Source organism: Wolffia australiana, chromosome 16 (genome assembly GCF_029677425.1).
Source record: "Wolffia australiana isolate 7733 chromosome 16, ASM2967742v1".
In the NCBI taxonomy this organism is placed as follows: domain Eukaryota; kingdom Viridiplantae; phylum Streptophyta; class Magnoliopsida; order Alismatales; family Araceae; genus Wolffia; species Wolffia australiana.
In genome coordinates, this window is record NC_135850.1 from 464,148 (window position 1) to 481,485 (window position 17,338).

General features: G+C 43.6%; 2 protein-coding genes across 2 annotated transcripts; one reads left to right on the forward strand and one right to left on the reverse strand.

Moving 5' to 3' along the window:
- The first annotated feature begins 228 nt into the window (after positions 1-228).
- LOC144713782 (ethylene-responsive transcription factor RAP2-2-like) lies at positions 229-1,598 on the forward strand. Its single transcript, XM_078588465.1, has 2 exons — positions 229-697; positions 994-1,598. Exons 1-2 carry the CDS (start codon positions 442-444, stop codon positions 1,488-1,490), a joined length of 753 nt encoding a protein of 250 aa, XP_078444591.1. The 5' UTR covers positions 229-441; the 3' UTR covers positions 1,491-1,598.
- LOC144713781 (Subtilase family protein) lies at positions 996-4,239 on the reverse strand. The gene is made up of 2 exons (XM_078588464.1): positions 1,740-4,239; positions 996-1,476 (listed from the first exon to the last, which is right to left on the reverse strand). Exon 1 carries the CDS (start codon positions 4,152-4,154, stop codon positions 1,767-1,769), a length of 2,388 nt encoding a protein of 795 aa, XP_078444590.1. The 5' UTR covers positions 4,155-4,239; the 3' UTR covers positions 996-1,476; positions 1,740-1,766.
- Between the last annotated feature and the right edge of the window lie 13,099 nt (positions 4,240-17,338).

A 17,338-nucleotide genomic window follows, 5' to 3' on the forward strand; every position in this document is an offset into this window, starting at 1 on the left:
TATCCTGAAACTAATGTAGTTTTATTTGATTATTATTCAAACAAGTATGGTGGATAAAATGAAGTTGAATTTATTCAAGACAGAAGGGTGTATCACGTTGGCCGTCATAATATTTTTTTATTTCCTTATCTGAATAAAGGTAGACAAGGAGATCCATAAAAAAAGGGATGCTAAAGATTATCAACCTTCTAGCTATACTTGGAAGCTTTCTCTCTCCTCTATCCTCTCTATGTGAATGATATAAAGCCCGTCTGACTGCAGTCTGTGTGCGTTCTCAGAGAACGAGAGAGAGAGATCGAGACAAAGAAGAGATAATCTGCGAGCTCCCAACCCAGAAAACCAGGTAGAAGAGGAAGAGCCATTGTTCAATCCAGCGGCGATCTTGAAGCCCGATCGTGCCCGTGTGCCGAAACCCTAGTTTGTGCCCGCGGGTTCCACGAGATGTGCGGAGGAGCGATCCTCTCCGATCTAATTCCCACGTCGAGGTCGCGCCGGGTGACGCCGGATCTGCTGTGGTCGGAATCGCCGCACATCGCGAAGCAGCGCAAGAGGAAGGTCGATTTCCCCCTCGACGACGGCGATGACGATTTCGAGGCCGATTTCCAGGATTTCAATGACGATTCCGAGGAGGAAGGCGAGATCTTCGACGGCACGCTCCACTCCTGGGGTGGCTCCAAGCCCTCCTCCTTCGCACTAGGCGAGTTTCTCCGTCAGAAAGCCTTTGAAATTTATCCTTCGGATCTCGGATTTTTCCATCTTCATTTCAATCTGATTTTGGGGATTTCCTTACTGTTCCTCGCCTTCTGGAATCTTCGTTCTTGTTCACCTAATTTGGGGGTTTTTCTTCCTGTTCCTGACGATCTAAAATCTTCCGGACTATCTTGAATCCCCGTGATCATCTAATTCTGGGGATTTCTCTCCTGTTCTTGGCGCCGAAAAATCGAGCCTTTCCAAGCCATCTTTGACGGACGAGCGGACTGCTGGGCATTGCAGGGGGGAAGAAGGCGGCCACGAAAGGCAGCGATGAACTAAGGGGGCAGTCGGCGAAGATGAAGAGGAAGAATCTGTACAGGGGGATCCGGCGGCGGCCGTGGGGCAAGTGGGCGGCGGAGATCAGAGATCCGCGCAAGGGCGCCCGCGTCTGGCTCGGCACCTTCAACACTCCCGAGGACGCCGCCATCGCCTACGACGCCGAAGCTCGCCGGATCCGCGGCAACAAGGCCAAGCTCAACTTCCCCGTCCCCGCCCCCTCCCCCGCCGAGACGCCCGACTTCTCCTCCGACTTCTCCGACGACCTGCCGGACTTGGAGTCCTACTTCAGTTTTCTCCAGACCCCCTTCGAGGCGGCGCCGCCGCCCGATCCGGCCGAGGCCTTCTTCTCCGCCACCGGCGACGGCGACGGCGACGGCGACGGCGACCTTCTCTGGAGCTTCGACGACGCGCCGCCTGAGCGGGCTGCCCTGCCACGTGGATTCCCTGCCAAGGGATAAGCTTGTTGGATTCAGAAGAACGCTAGAGGACAAGACTTTCCCATTTCCCAGACGTTAAAAATCTCAGGGGACTTTCTTTTACCGAGATTCCTCCCTATATTTCCTTTCCTTGCGTTTTTTTTAGAGTAGGCGTCCGGCGGTCACGTGATTGAATTTTCACTTCTTTTCGAACAAGGGGGTCTCATCACGAGGAAAGAAAGAAAGAAAAGAAAAGAAAAGAAAAAGAAAAGAAAAGTAGAGATGACTTACTCAACACAGGCAAAGTTAGAAGGTTGATCACGAGGGGGGGAGCGGGGCTTGCACGGTCACGACGATGGGGCTGGTGACGGTGTGGTGTCCGTCGGACCAGATTAGGCTCCCGCTCCGGACGACGGAGCTTCCCGGCGGCAGCGGCGGCCCCGACTCCGCCGCCAGCGTCACCCGCACCACGAAGCTCAGCTTCTGCCCCGCCCGCCGGAACACCAGACGCGCGGGCTCAACCGCGACGGTGGTCCCAAGCGGCGGCGCCACCGTGGCCCGGTAGTCGGCCCCGCCGGCGCCGACGTTGGTGACGGTCCGGATGACGTGGGTGGACTGCCGGGCGCCGCCGGCATCGGGGAAGACGACGGAGATGGACGGGTAGTTGAGGTTGGCGGCGTGGCCGGCCCGCGCGGCGCCGCCGCAGGCAGCGGTCCGGCGCGTGATGGCGCGGATGTTCTGCTCCGTGTAGTTGAGGTTGCAGAGGAAGGCGATGTAGTCGCTGGGCCCGGCGTCGTAGACCAGGCCCGGATCCATGGCCCGCTGCGGGTCCACGTGGCCCGCGCCCCGGTCGAGCACGGTGGACGCGTTGCCGGAGGACTCGTCGAGCATGGGCCGGCCGCGGTTGTCGGTGGCGTAGGCCGTGGTCATGAGCGCGGACTTGATGGCGGCGGGGCTCCAGCTCGGGTGCGCCGCCTTGAGAAGCGCGGCCACGCCGGACACGTGCGGGCAGGCCATGGACGTCCCCGACAGGATGTTGAACTCGGTCCGGCGGCGGTCCGCGGCGATGCCGGCCGGGCCCACGCCGTCGGGCCACGCCGCCAGGACGTTGAGCCCGGGCGCGATCACGTCGGGCTTGAGGACCTCCGGCGACTGCGGGTTGGGGCCGCGGGCCGAGAACGCGGCCACCATCGGCGCGGGCCGCACGCCCAGGCGCGTGCCGCGGAAGACGATGGTGGCGGTGGGCTGCCGGCCCGCCGCCGCGTCCGCCACGTAGCGGCGGATGAGGTCGCCGGCTCGGGCCCCGACGGCGGCGGCGGGGAGCACGTGGCAGTCGGCGACGAGCCCCTCGCCGTCGAAGGCGCCGTTGGCGATTATCATGGCGGCGCCGCCGGCCTTCTTCACGACCTGGCCCTTGGCGGCGCGGGAGCTGATCCCTCGGTCGCAGACCACGATCTTGCCCCGCACCAGGGCCCCGTCGAGGGAGCCGTCCAGGCAGAGCGAGGCCGAGTAGCCGTCGCCGCCCTCGGACCCGGCGTAGACCAGCGGGTACTGCTTCCCGGGGATCAGCCCCGGGCCGCCGTAGACGCTGACGCCCGCCACGGTCGCGCCATTGCCGAGCCGCACCTCGGCCGGGAAGTCGCGGTCCATGGAGCCCGCGCCGACGGTGGTCATCCAGGGGGCGACGTTGGTCACGGTGAGCGGGCCGGGGCCGCCGTTGCCGGCGGAGGCGGAGACGAAGACCCCCGCCTCGGCCGCGGAGAAGGCGCCGACGGCGATGGCGTCGAGGTAGTAGGGCACGACGACGCCGCCGACGCTGAGCGAGATGACGTCGACGCCGTCGGCCACGGCGGCGTCGAAGGCGGCGAGGATGTCGGAGTCGAAGCAGCCGGCGGCCCAGCAGACCTTGTAGACGGCGAGGCGAGCCTTGGGGGCCATGCCGGCGGCGATCCCGCGCGCATAGCCGAGGGCGGAGGCGGGGTAAACGTGGCGCCCGGCGGCGATGGAGGCGGTGTGCGTGCCGTGCCCGTCGGTGTCGCGCGGGGAGCGCGCCTCGGCCGACTCGTTCATGCGCCCGCTGCTCGCCTCGTAGCCGGCAGAGAAGTGGCGCGCCCCGATCAGCTTCCGGTTGCAGAGCGAGGCCGGGAACCCGCGCGCCGCCACGCAGCGGCCCTTCCACCGCGCCGGGACCGGGCCCAAGCCGTGGTCCGAGAAGCTCCGGCGCTCGGGCCAGATGCCGGTGTCGAGGACCCCCACGACCAGGTCCGACCCGAAGTCCGACTCGGCCAGCAGCTCGGCGCCCTCGGGGGACTTGAGGCCCAGGAACTGCGGCGACCGCGTCGTGGCCGGCTCACGGATCTGCTCCGGGAAGACGCCGACGACGCCGGGGTGGCAGCGGAGGGCCGCCGCGGCCTGGGGCGAGATCCGGGCGGAGAAGCCGGGGAAGACGGCGGCGTAGGTGTGGATGACGGTGGCGCGCCGGGGGTCGAGGTCGTCGCCGGCGGCGGAGACGGCGGCGGAGAGCGAGGCGTCGTACCAGTGGCGGTGGGTGGGGAAGGCGGCCGGCTTGGACTCGCCGTCGACGCGGACAATGTAGGTGGCGCGGCGCGAGCAGGAGCCGAGATCCGCGGCTCGGCCGGGGCAGCCTTGGGAGAGGAGGAAGAGAGCGAGGAAGAGGGCGAGGAAGAGGGGCGGAGGGCCGGCCATGGCTGGAGCGGCCGGAGGAAGAGGAAGGTGGTGGGGGTGCTCTACATGGCAGGGGGAGGCGGAAGAAAGGATGTGGTAGGGTTTTGGCGACGGAAGAAGATAGAACCGGGGGGGGGCCCAGCAGTCCAGCACGGGTGGGGTTGCCACGGAGGGGACCTTGGGATCGCGCCGCTCATTAAGAAGACCTGCCAGATGATCGAAGATTGCCGGCCAAAATCGAAAAAAGAGGAATGCTTTCTAGTAAATGCGCATCTGGGCCGTTGTTTAATGCCCCCACTGTGGCCATCTCTCGATCCTTCACCCCTCTCTCTCTCTCTCTCAATTTTCTCACAGTCACACACTGTCTCTCTCTCTCCTCTGATTTCTCTGGCTCCTTTCTCTCTTCACTCTCTAACACACTGTCTCTCCTCTTTCTCTGATTTCTCTGGCTCCTCGTTCTCGCTTCATTCTCTCTCCTCTTTCTCTGATTTGTGTCGCTCTTTTCTCTCTTCAATCTCTCTCTCTCTCTCTTCAATGTCTGATTCTCTCTCGCTCTTCTCTCTCTTCATTCTTTTTCTCTTTCTCTTTCTCTTCATTCGCTGATTCTCTCTTGCACTTCTCTCTCTTCACTTTCTCACTCGCTCTCTTCTCTCCTATTATCTTTCCCCCTTCTCTCACTTCATTCTCTCACTATTTCCCCCTCTCTCATCCTTTTCTCGCTCTCTATTCCTCTGTCTCAATCTTCGGCTCTTCGCACTCTTCTCTCTTCTTTCACTCACTCTCCCTGATCTCTCATTGTTCTCTCAATCTCCCTGATCTATCTTCATTCTCTCAATCTCTCTCTAATTCGCATCATTCTCTAAATCTCTCTTTATTCACTCAATCTCTCTCTAATTCGCATCATTCTCTAAATCTCTCTTTATTCTCTCAATCTCTCTCTAATTCGCATCATTCTCTAAATCTCTCTTTATTCTCTCAATCTCTCTCTAATTCGCATCATTCTCTAAATCTCTCTTTATTCTCTCAATCTCTCTCTAATTCGCATCATTCTCTAAATCTCTCTTTATTCTCTCAATCTCTCTCTAATTCGCATCATTCTCTAAATCTCTCTTTATTCTCTCAATCTCTCTCTAATTCGCATCATTCTCTAAATCTCTCTTTATTCTCTCAATCTCTCTCTAATCTCTCTTCATTCCCTCAGTCTCTCTCTTCCCTCACTTTATTCTCTCAATCTCTCTCTAATCTCTCTTCATTCTCTGTTTCTCACTGACTTTTCTCTCTTTCTTTGACTCTCCCTATCTTTCTCTTCCACTAATGCTCTCTCTCTCTTCTCTTTCTTACGTGCCGGCGGCGGGACGTGACGCAGAAATGGCTGACGTGGCCCACATAAATATTGCGAGGCCCACCAACCAGACCTCACGTCATCTGACCAAATTCCGGGGTTAATTTCGGATAGCAGTTATTGCTTAAAAAGCAGATAAAATTGGGGGCTTTACTTTATCCTAGATAATTAGAACCCAGAATCCTTTATTTTACTTTGCACATATTAAGATATAATTTTCTCATTTCCAAGAAAATACGTGCTTTTGTTTCCTTTGGTTCCATTCAAGGAGGCCTTCAAATATTTACCTAGCACCTGAAAGATGCATAAATCCATGAGGTAAAATATTTATTGCCTAATGCCAAGTGCACATGAGGTGAGAACGTAATGAAGGGGTGTAATAAATGCCAGGGAACCTTCGTATTTTGGTGATTTTGATGAATACTCAGTTGGGCTTTATTCAGTCGGAGAGCATTATACTGGTCAATCACCGGTTTGAACAAAGTTCAACCTTGGTAAGATGTTAGGAAGAAACAAGTACCTGTCTTGAGACGAAAATAATCCCTAAGAAGTTGAATGAATGAATTTAGCACTTGGTATCTCCATATTTATGAAAATACACTAAATTATCTGCATGAAAAGGATACATGAAGGGTATCCACCCAAATGCACTGAGGCCAAGTGAACAAATGACTATAAATGAGTATTAAGGTTTAATGAGTATTCATAAGTTTGACTTTAAATAATTATTTATACAACCTGACATCAGATATATTTGGAGACCTCAATTCTATTCAAAAGATGTAAACATATAATCAAATAATCTTTGGTACTTTACTATTGTTCATTTTTCTTTGTGATGTGAAGGTAGTGATAAAGATGTACGGGCATCACAATAAGGTACGGATCAATAAGGGCGCATAAGAAAAAAGCTAGTCATGAAAGTATGACAATATGGTCCCAAGTTTGTTTCCTAAAACAAAGCTTGTTTTTTTTATTGTAGAAATCCATCTACTTTGAATTTGTTTTTCACTGTACAACAGAAAAACTAAGACCATTTAATATAGTGAGACAGAAAATCTCTCTACCGCTGAATTATTTTCTTCACTCAAGATCGGGTATCTATGCCAGGAGTTATCCCTCAGGTGGTATTCATGTTCCGCACTACACTTAGGTGGCATAACTTTAAGACGCCCTTGGGGTAATGTACCTAGCACGGTCGCTAACCGTGTAGCTTAAGAAGCATGCGCCCAAGCCTATAACAAGACCTTTATATTGTGACAATATTCTTACCTTGAGGTCAACAATCACCATCTATTCATTAAAAAATTTACGAGGATCAATATTTATTATAATGTTTATATTGATACTTATATAGTTTGTTTTTTTTAGATTAACCTTCAAATATGTGTGATTTCAAGTGTCTTAAATAATGAAGATGAAGAAGCAGAAATAACAAGTTACTATTCAAAGAGAATATTGATATCAGTGTTTTAAAGTGACTTCTAGATCACATTGGGGATGTGATATTGAGATCTGAGTGCATATTAGTTAAGAAAACTAAATAAGATCACAATGATATACGAAATTATGACAGATAATTATGAAATCAGTTGATGTCAATAAAATTTTATACCTAGAAGGCTTACAAATTTTTTTTCGACATCAGTAAACCATTGACAACACCCGAAATATAAATTAGAAAATTAACTCTTTGTGAACTCATGTAGTGATGAAAGGTTGCTGAATACTTTAAGGTTGAGTATTCATGCCATTTATATTCAAGATTGAATTAAAGTTCCATTTACCATTCCAAAATTAGGAAAGGGATTACATTTCACACTTTGAATTGATTATAAGATTTTGTTCTTCATTGATCTATATTATCTGGGAAACTTAATTTCAACTAAAATTATTAAAAATCCAAAATAATACATAAAGAAATTAAAACCAATTCAAACTACTTGAAGCCCCAAATAAGATGGCCTGAATTCAGTTATAAAACTCCATACACGGTGAATAAGATGAGGTTGTTAGAAATATAAAAATAATCAAAAAATAGATTTCCAGTTGTTCTTTAGTCTATCCCGATTTTTTACATAATTTATCCATAATATTTTTTTGAAAATTACATGCAGGAGGATGAAACATCAAGAACTGATGTGACATGATCTCAAAAGAAGATTCTTGATTTTTGCGAGTTGTTAAATGGTGGTGAACTGGATTATGAGAAAAATTAAATCTGCATCAGTAGAGAAGAGGAGATAGAGGTTATATGAAATGAAGAAGGGAATAAAATAATTAGGAAATAGGTAAAACCAAGGTATATTGAACCATGTTGTTATAATTGATTTAGTATTTAAGGTATTTTCATTGAAATAATTTCAGTTATTATTTTTCATTGAATATCCTTGAATATTTATTTTCTTGAAGTAATTTGGATATCTTTGAGTATTAGGAATGTAGACTTTAATTTTTATCGTAGTAGACTTGGGTGGTCAATTAGTTGATCGATTTTGGAGATTGAAGAAAACAGGGCTTTGTGGGCTGAGTCAAATGAGGTTAAGCATATCACTCCGTGGAAGAATTTGGGAGTTCGAGGACAGCAAAACTTTGCCAACATTTTATGTTATCGGTATGATTGTAGAGCCTTATTACCGAGTTTTTTGCTTGGGGGGATTCACAAAAACTTGATAAGATACCCTCAGACAACATTAATGACTAGCCTAAGCTGTATAAAAAAATTTCCTGAGTTTGCCCTTTGCTCTACCTCATTACCTAGATAGGAAAAATATATTTCACATATTTATATAAATTAGAGTGAATAAATTTTAACAGACATAATTTACCCCCTCGTAGGTCATACATAAGGAACTTAAATTATTCATGATTTTCCAATGCATCATTCCTAACGAGGATGACAAATTAGGTTTTTTTAGTAGCCTTTCCCTATATACTTCTGGAGTATCACAGTGATGAGAGAATATCTGTTTATGGTAACGCATGGCTGAAAGGTTACAAAAAGGCGTGTACCTTTTAGAGTGTGTAGAGTGGCTTCTGGCTTCATGTGTTTGCAATTTGATATATGAATTGGGTTAAACAAATCCTTTATTCCTTGATATTTATGTTTGATATAGTTAATTAAGTGGGTTAGCAAAAAAATAGTTATTTGGATTATGGATTGATTAAATAGGCTGGTACATGGGCCTAGAACGCCACAAACATAGGGTTAATTTTGAAACCAAAATTCCTCCAAATTGCGTTAATGTAGTAAAAATTGGGAAACATTATATTGTATTTTGAAAGTTTGTTAGTTTTCAATTATCCATCTCATGAAAAGTGTTATAAAATATTTTAATTTACTTGTGATTCACTTCTATACTGATCTATTTATTATCAAAACCTCATTTATCACTCCTTAAGTCGTGCCTAAAGTCTCTTTTATGCTCGAAACCTAAAGTAGTGCCTTGAGATTCCCTTTGATTTCGTAAACCACATGCAATGCTTTTTATCTCTTTAAAAAGCATAAAACTCTCATCCACAAAAATAACTTAAATGTGAAGATGTAGCAAATTTATCTCTTTAAATTTCAACTCCACGACTCAACTGAACTCTAGGAGAGAGTCATGAACACTTCTCCAAGAGATATAGTTTGATATGGTGCATCCAAGTTCTTTCTTGGTTAGGAAAAGCAACACCTGCTTGGAAAAAATCTCTCTATGATTTTATCTTTGGCAGAAGAACACACGCAAAATGAACAAATCCAATGAATTAAATAATCTGACCATTAGCACCAAATCTGACTCATCAAAAGCCACAGCTTTAGTGTTTCCTACCTCCCATAAAATCTCCAGTGCAGGCACCACTTATCTTGTTAAGTCTGATTGTTGGTCTGAAAATTAATTTTTCTAACTATAGCGACTATAATTTATCTCATTTTATTTATTTTTATCAAAGCTCACACTAAGTAGATTAGTCCATCTTACTTAATTTGTGCTGTTTTATGTACTTAGTGGCCTTAACCAAATATTTAGCCTCACATTAAAAAGGGGGCATGAATGTGATATGAAAGTAGAACAACCAAAAGGACAAAGGCTAGGGCTACTTCCCGTTGTGTCCTTTGTGTGTTGGAGATACAAAGTGAGTGCACTAGAGAAGAAGGGGAAGTAGGTCATTCGTAGTGAAGCCTCTGAAAGATATAGAATTATTTTCAGAGAGATGGAAGCATCCAGGGGAAACAGTGAACCACACATGCTTCGTGACAAATTTGTTGGATAGAGGGCTCATGGCACCTTATGCCTACCCTTCCTCCACTTTGATAACTGTGTGAATCAACTTGCAGAGTAAAAGGGAAAGAAATCCTCATATGGAGTTGCCCACTTGGGGTGTGCTGGAGTATTGAGAACAGGTAGAGTAAACTCCCCTGGACTGATAAAAAGGTAATTTTTTTGGTATTATGACCATTGGAAAGGTTATAAAGTAACAAAGTCGAAGGCATGACATATAAATGTTTTGTTCTAAAATATAGAATGAATGCACAATGTTAGGAGAGGGAGTAGATCAAAGAAGTGATGAAAAAATGCCAAATAAGTGAAGTGCAATATTGGGAACAAAATGGCGAAGTGTAAATAAAAATCCTCTAATCCATTTGTTTCTACAGGAAGACAAGATCCATAACAAAGGCCCCTTACTATCACGCAAGGCCAGGTGGCCTCCATTTTCCTTCTTATTTTCTTGTTCCATCATACTTAAAGTCACACCATCACTTTCCTCATGAGTTCTCCTCCACTCATAAACTCACACATCTGGTTTTCCAAAGTAGCATAAAAACTGTAAATAAAAAACAATAACTTTCACGTCACTCATAAAATGCCCAATGGGAATGATCATTTCTGGGTTTATTATTTATTCATTCTCATATGTTGAATTGACTCTAATGTGGAAAATAACACAAGTGTCTTCTGATGATCCTGAATATTCTATATCTCTGACTCCAGTCCAAAAGTCATGGCTGAGTCTTCATTGACTTCATAGCATGAATTTTCATCTTTTTTGACTTCATAACAAAAATATTGCTTGAAACGTAAAGAACCTCTTGCCTTATTCATCGTAATGTTCACGTCACTCATAAAATGCACGTAAACTCTTGCCTCATTCATCATAACTGCTACATGCATTGTCAGGACACAAAGCTATCAATTTTCCTCTCCCCTCTCCTCCTAATGGAGTTTCAAGCGATATTTTTTTGTTCTGATTAAAATAAGAACCTCCCACGACACAGTTTTTGATAATAATAAAAAGTCAAACTGAAATTTCATTTTCCCAATAAATAACACGTAATAGCATAGCCTGGGATAAGGTAATTCAACTGGGAGAGCTGTGTTATGTGAGACTTTATTGCACGGTTCAAAGCTCACTTGTGTATGTGATGCAAGTGAAAAAATACAAAAAATCTGTCATCAATATTGGTTATTCATTCTGTCATTGATCATATCTATATTTCCATGATGGCCCAAGAACACACTCATTCGTCAACCGTAGAGGGACTTTTGAGTTGAGAGGAATCATTACGAGCTCAATGTATATGGATGTTATTATGTGAAATAACTCCAAATTTTAAATCATTCACTTGGTTAAACTAATCAAGCTATGGATGTGAGAGCATCAATTATGTTCCTTTGTGATTTTGAGGAGAATCGATTATGTTCCTTAGCATCAATTATGTTTCTATGGATGTGAGAGCATCAACGACAGTCGAGAGGCAATGGCGACACATTTCGTACTGAATGGCAATGACATATGGCAGGGCATGTCTCGAGTTGAGCTCCTAGCAGCGTTTGTACATCAGGAGCATGTCTCAAGTTGTTTGACTGACTATCCATCAGTGTATTAACGATCACTGCATTAACATGCCCCTACAAAACCAAGGTCGGAAGCACATTGAGTTTTGAACGCAACCAGAGAAACCGTTTTTTGGGTACTTATTAATTGAGCAGGTCTGTAAGTTGATCGTTAGTGGAAATAAAGGAACCCTGAAGGAGACTTGCAGACACCCGCTCACATACAAAATGAAATGCAATTTCAATATGTTTTGTTCATGAGTGAAAAACTGGGTTTTTAGTGAGATAGGTGGTACCCAAATTGTCAAACCTCTAAGTGGGATGCTTACCTGGATGAAGTTGAAGTTTATTGAGCAAAGATTCACTCAACATAATCTCTGTGGTTGTGTGTGCCACTGATTTTTATTCAGCTTTGGTGTTGGAGAGGGACACCAAAGATTGCTTTTTGGATGACCAACTTACCAGGTTTTGACCAAGGAAGACAAGATATCCCTGGGTTGACCGTCGGTCACTAGAATCCCCAGCCTAGTCGGAGTCACTAAGGACATTAAGATGCATAAGGGAAGAGCGAGAAAATGTTATCGCAATAAGTGTTTCACAGCAGTCCAATGGGTGTTTTGGGGAACATGCATATTTTGGCATGCCCGATTCACTGTGAAAGCCATATCAGGCCATAAGGGTGAGGTACTATAGACCCCCAACTATCTTGCAATAAAAGGTGGGGTCAGGCCTGTCTTTACATTTGTAGGTTGCAGAGGAAGAGAGACTACAGAGAGTATCAGTGGGTTTACGTTCTCCCATTTTGGCAGTATGAAGAATCTGTGACATATATTTAGACTGAGAGAGAAATACCTCGGGATGTGAGAATTATTTCAATTCCAAGAAAGTATTTGGCATTACCAAGGTCGCAAACGGGAAATGTATTTTGAAGTGAGGCAATAGTTCCTGTAACATCATGATCATCAGATCCAATAACTAAAATATCGTTAATGTAAACAAGAAGAAAGAGTTTAGAGGAAGATACATTTTTAAAAATGAGAGAAGTATCCATCTTAGAACTTTGAAACCTAATTGGAACAAGAAATCAGATAATTTATTATGACACATATGGGGAGCTTGTTTAAGACCATAGAGAGATCTTTTGAGTAAACATACCTAATGAGGACGAGGACGAGGATGAGCGAGTTCTTGGTAGTCAACCCTAGGGACTTGAGTAAAACCCTGAGTAACCAGCTTTGCCTTACATCAATCTAGTGTACCATCAACATTTAATTTTTGTTTTAAAAACACATTTAGAACCTATGATATTAGCTCCAGATGGAGGGTTTACAAGAACCCATATTTTATTTTGAGTAAGTGTGGAAATTTTGTCCTCCATGGCTTGCCTCGTGACGAAGGCAAATTGCGTAGTTAATTTTAAATGTCGTTGTAATTTAATTTGCCTACTATCACATAAATTTGATAAAATATATGAAGCTTACTCAAATGTATAGTGGAGTAAGGTCGTCTCCACAAGGACTGGCCTTTAGAGAGATATTCTATATATGGGTTACTAATTAAAGGATAATGATAGTAAAACTACTAATGAGATAATGAGGGAAGTGGAATAACTAGTAAGTGACATAGTGTCATTTTGTTTATTTATACTTAGAGATACTAGTAATAATAAAGAAATACGAGATGCAGTAAGAGTTATGAGAAATATTAGTTAGAATGACTGGAATTTTAATAAGATATAACAAAATTCTATGAATAAAAGCAAATGTTTAGCTACTTAACTACTAGTAAGCTCTATGAGAATATGAGTAGAATCTAAGGACAGTGGGATTAATAGTTGAGAAAAGGAAAAGAAATTATAGTGATAAGAGATAAGAAGAAAGTTAGGAGGAAGTAAAGATATTAATAAGATTGTGAAAGATGAATATTATTATTACTAGGTTAGTAATAAGAGTGGAATTCGATTTATATGAGTGTAGTAGTTACTATGTAGTTATATATATGTGTTCATATATTATAGGGTCTACTTTTAGAGTTAAATGGTTGACTTAGTTGAAATCAGATAGATGTATAATCTATTTTAATTTCTTTTTATGTTTTATAGATTCTATAGAAGAGAATCGAGGTAGAAGAGACGTTCTGTCGAACGCACGTGGGGTGTTCGACAGAATGCCCGAGAGTGGGTCGTTTAAGAGAGATATAAGTTTTTATTAATATGTATTCAGACTTGAAAATAGGAAATAAAAGAGGTAATTATGTCGAACCTGAGAGGTATTCGACAAAATGCCTTTGAGAGGTCGATGTAAATGTATATACCTCAGTTCTATAAGATAAGTAAGGAGAAATGGGTTTATATATATTGATAATTGCTCAAACATGCAAGGTGTTTGACGGAATGTCAGAATGAATTCTGCGAATATATTTTATCAAACGAACTGTGATTCCTATGAAATTCTAAGTAAATTTTCTGCTTTTAGTAACAAGATGCGTTGGGGGATCTATCTATGAAGATTAAACCTCACCAAATGCCCTGATTTGAAGAGCACGAGTGGCGGCGCCGGACGCGGCCGTCGAGCCTCAGTTTAGTGGATCCCTTGCACCCCCCTTACATCCGGGTTTGACTTGATGACGCTCTGATTTACATGATCTTCTTGAGAGTCATTTAAGAAGTCGATGCATGTCATGGCACCTCCACCAGCTCCTGGTCCACCTTCAAGAGTCCTCCGCCGTCACCCTTCTTTCTTGCGACGAGAGATGAGAAATCAGATGCCAAAACTCCCCTTTAAAGGGCCGAGAGAGTTTCTCTCGACCCTTTAGAGGGAAAGGCTTGATCCAATGACCCCTAGAGGGCCGTTGGATCGGCCATTGGTCCCCTCATCGGTAGCCTCTGCCAGCCAGCCGATGAGGAGGATGGCCAGGTGTGAAGAAAGTGAAGATTACACCCCCCCGGCTGTCAGATCTTTCCTTCATATGGATCAACAGCTGCGATCAAATCGCAGCCATGGACCCATACCGATCGGTGTACCCCTCTTGCCACATTGCGAGCTTTGTCAGCTGCCCTATCATCTTCCCCCTTTGCAATTTGACCATTTGGGTGGTCCCCTATCTGCGTCAGCATCCACCAGCCAATCAAAAGACCTGAAACAATTTAAAACAATTTATAAAGATCGAATAGATATCACCGTTCGATTTTTTTAAGAAGATCGGACGAACAAGATAATATCCTTATACTTAAAATGGCCTGAAAGGATACAGGCTTCGGACGGGGTCAGCTCGAAGCTCGATCATATTTTGTTTGTGTTTTGGTCAGATCGTGGCCCATTGGCCCGCGATCCTTTTGTTGATCATCGGCCCCGCCCAGATGTGAGTAAAATAGATATGGGATATGAATCCCATACTGAAAAATAAAGAAATCTTCAACGCTTTATAAGTGTCCACCTTTCTCTATTAATGAATCAAAACACTAGGGCGCGACCTTGACATCTGTGGGCCTCTCATGGTCTTGTTATGGGCGTACTCTTTGGGCTCCTTGTGCAACGGACATCGCTGGCAGCTAGGCCGGTGATAACATGCATTTTTAGTACCTTATATGATCACATTTACATGTTTATTTGCATTACATCCATCACTCATATTTGCATGTTATCAAGCTTAAATTGATTAAATCTATTTTTATAATGATTTTCTAAATTTTCTATATTTATGGGATTTTTCTAAAAATATATTCTAAAAGAATATAATTGATGAAATAGAATATGATTTTTATGGAATTTTTTGACATTAAATTTGAAAAGATATGATTTTTTTGAGTCAAAATATATATTTATATGTATTTTTGGGCTTTTATTTTAATACATATGACTTTTAAAATAATTTTCAAGCACCTTTATTTTGCGCCATCATGTGTCTCCGTTCAATACGTCGAACGGTGATGAATCATATCTCTTATCGATGATTGGTGCCAGCCTATCATTAGCCTAGTTAATGATTGGCGGTGGCCAATCATTGACCAGACAATCATCACATCGCAATTGGTGAAGCAATGATTGTATTTATAACTAACGAAAATGTTTTTTTTTTCTGCGCAGGGTGAGGTGGACGCACCAAAAAAGTTGTCATTTTTTTGCAATAAATGCGCACGTGGCGTGAGAGAGAAAAGTCAAAAATAGCAGCTATGCCGTAACTGTTTTTTATCCTTTCTTGTAGGTCAGTGAGGCGACGTGGCGCGCACGTAGCTTTCGATAAGAGGAAGAAGAAAGGGCTTCGCACGGAAGTGGCGCGCGCTGATGTGGCACCACATTAGCTGTGAGGAATCTCTCTTATGTCTTTCTCTCTCTCCCTTTTTATTCCGATGATGATGATGTGGCGCATGCATGTCAGCCGCGAATCTCCTCTGTATTTTCTTTATTTATACCTCATTTTGTCTTTTTCTTCTTTTGTCTTTTCATTTTTCTAGGTGCACATGGCGCGAAAAATAACACGCACATGCTGAATACAACGTGACACGGAATCTGAAACGATTGGAATCTTTAAACGGAAATGGAAAATGATGGCGATGATGAGGAGAGACAAAATATCAATGGCCATGATTTCTTCAATTTCAAACGGCCATAACTTTTGATCTACAACTCCGATTTAGCTGAAATTTTCAACGTCGCTTCATCTCCCCCTCCTTTTTCTTTCCATACCATCTGATCTATAAATAAAGGCCTGGATCATTGTAAAATTCATCTTGAACTTTGCTTCCTACTTTTGTGGGCTGATTGAAAGATTGAGTTTTGAGATCCATCAAGAGTGTTCTTGGTGTCCTGGGTGTGGGGAGAAGCATTGGAGAAGAGGGGGAGCTTACCGGCACTCGTAAATTGCCGTGATCCTGGCGAAACGTAAGGATCTAAGGTAAGTATCTTTACCTTACGTTGTCTCTTTCCTGACGCTATAGTTAACGTAATTAAGGTCTATCATCGTTCTTGCACTATCATTTTACTCTCGCTTCTCGTCCTGTTATCCTCGCCTCCGTACCACTACAAATTTTTTCACTATCCTTGTTCATATCATTGTCCGTCATCGTGTCCATCACATTCACTTAATCTTTTCTTTAAGTTAAATTAACACATAACATACATATTTTTAATCAATATCACTAGCTCATATCTTCGAATCTTGTCCTAATCTATCCTCTTGTTGATCATCAGTATCATAAGAATTAAATCCTTAATCATCGTTCTCTGTGGAGACGATCCGTACTCATCACAAACTAAGTATTTTTAAGTAAGATTAAATATACTTTTATTGAATAATCTCAATCACTAATGACAAATTTTAACCCTAAAATTGAGATTATCAGCTGACTAAAGCGCATTGTGCTCGTTGGCTTGGCAGCTGGCTTGAGGGCTGTTGCTTGGTCCCTTAGTCTGGAAACAACCCCCCCTTTTAAACGGTCATAAGTAATTTTTAAATGAAATAATAAACCCCTTTTTAACGGCCATAAGTATTTTTCAAATAAAATATGGAAATTTTCAGAATTTTTATGAAATAATGCATAGAGAGTAAAACTATAGTAGAATATGTTAGGAAAAGGATTTTGATGATTTAATATAATTGATATTAAATGAAATTAATTAAGTAGATGAATATAGTAGTAATATATAGACATTTATATATTAAGTAGATAAATATGTGATGGAGTATATTAGGGATAATAATTTTATAATTAAGGTATAAGCCCAATAAGACAAGGGAAATTGGGCTCAATAAGGGTTGACCGCTATAAATAGCCATTTGAATTGTTTTTTTCTTTCACTTTTTGGGGCGCCCACTCTCTCTCCTCTTTTGGAAAAGCTGTGATCGATCTCCTCAACTGATTAGCTCTTGAAAGTTGTGGCTGGCTGTGAAGAAATTCAAGGCTGGTGGATCTAATCATCTGCATGTTTGGGAATTCTGATTCTTCAAGAAATTCCTGGTTAGATTGTTCCATATTTTATTGATTCAACAAATCATTGATAAATTTTCAGACGCCTATTTCTGTTGAAATTGATTTGAAGGTTCTT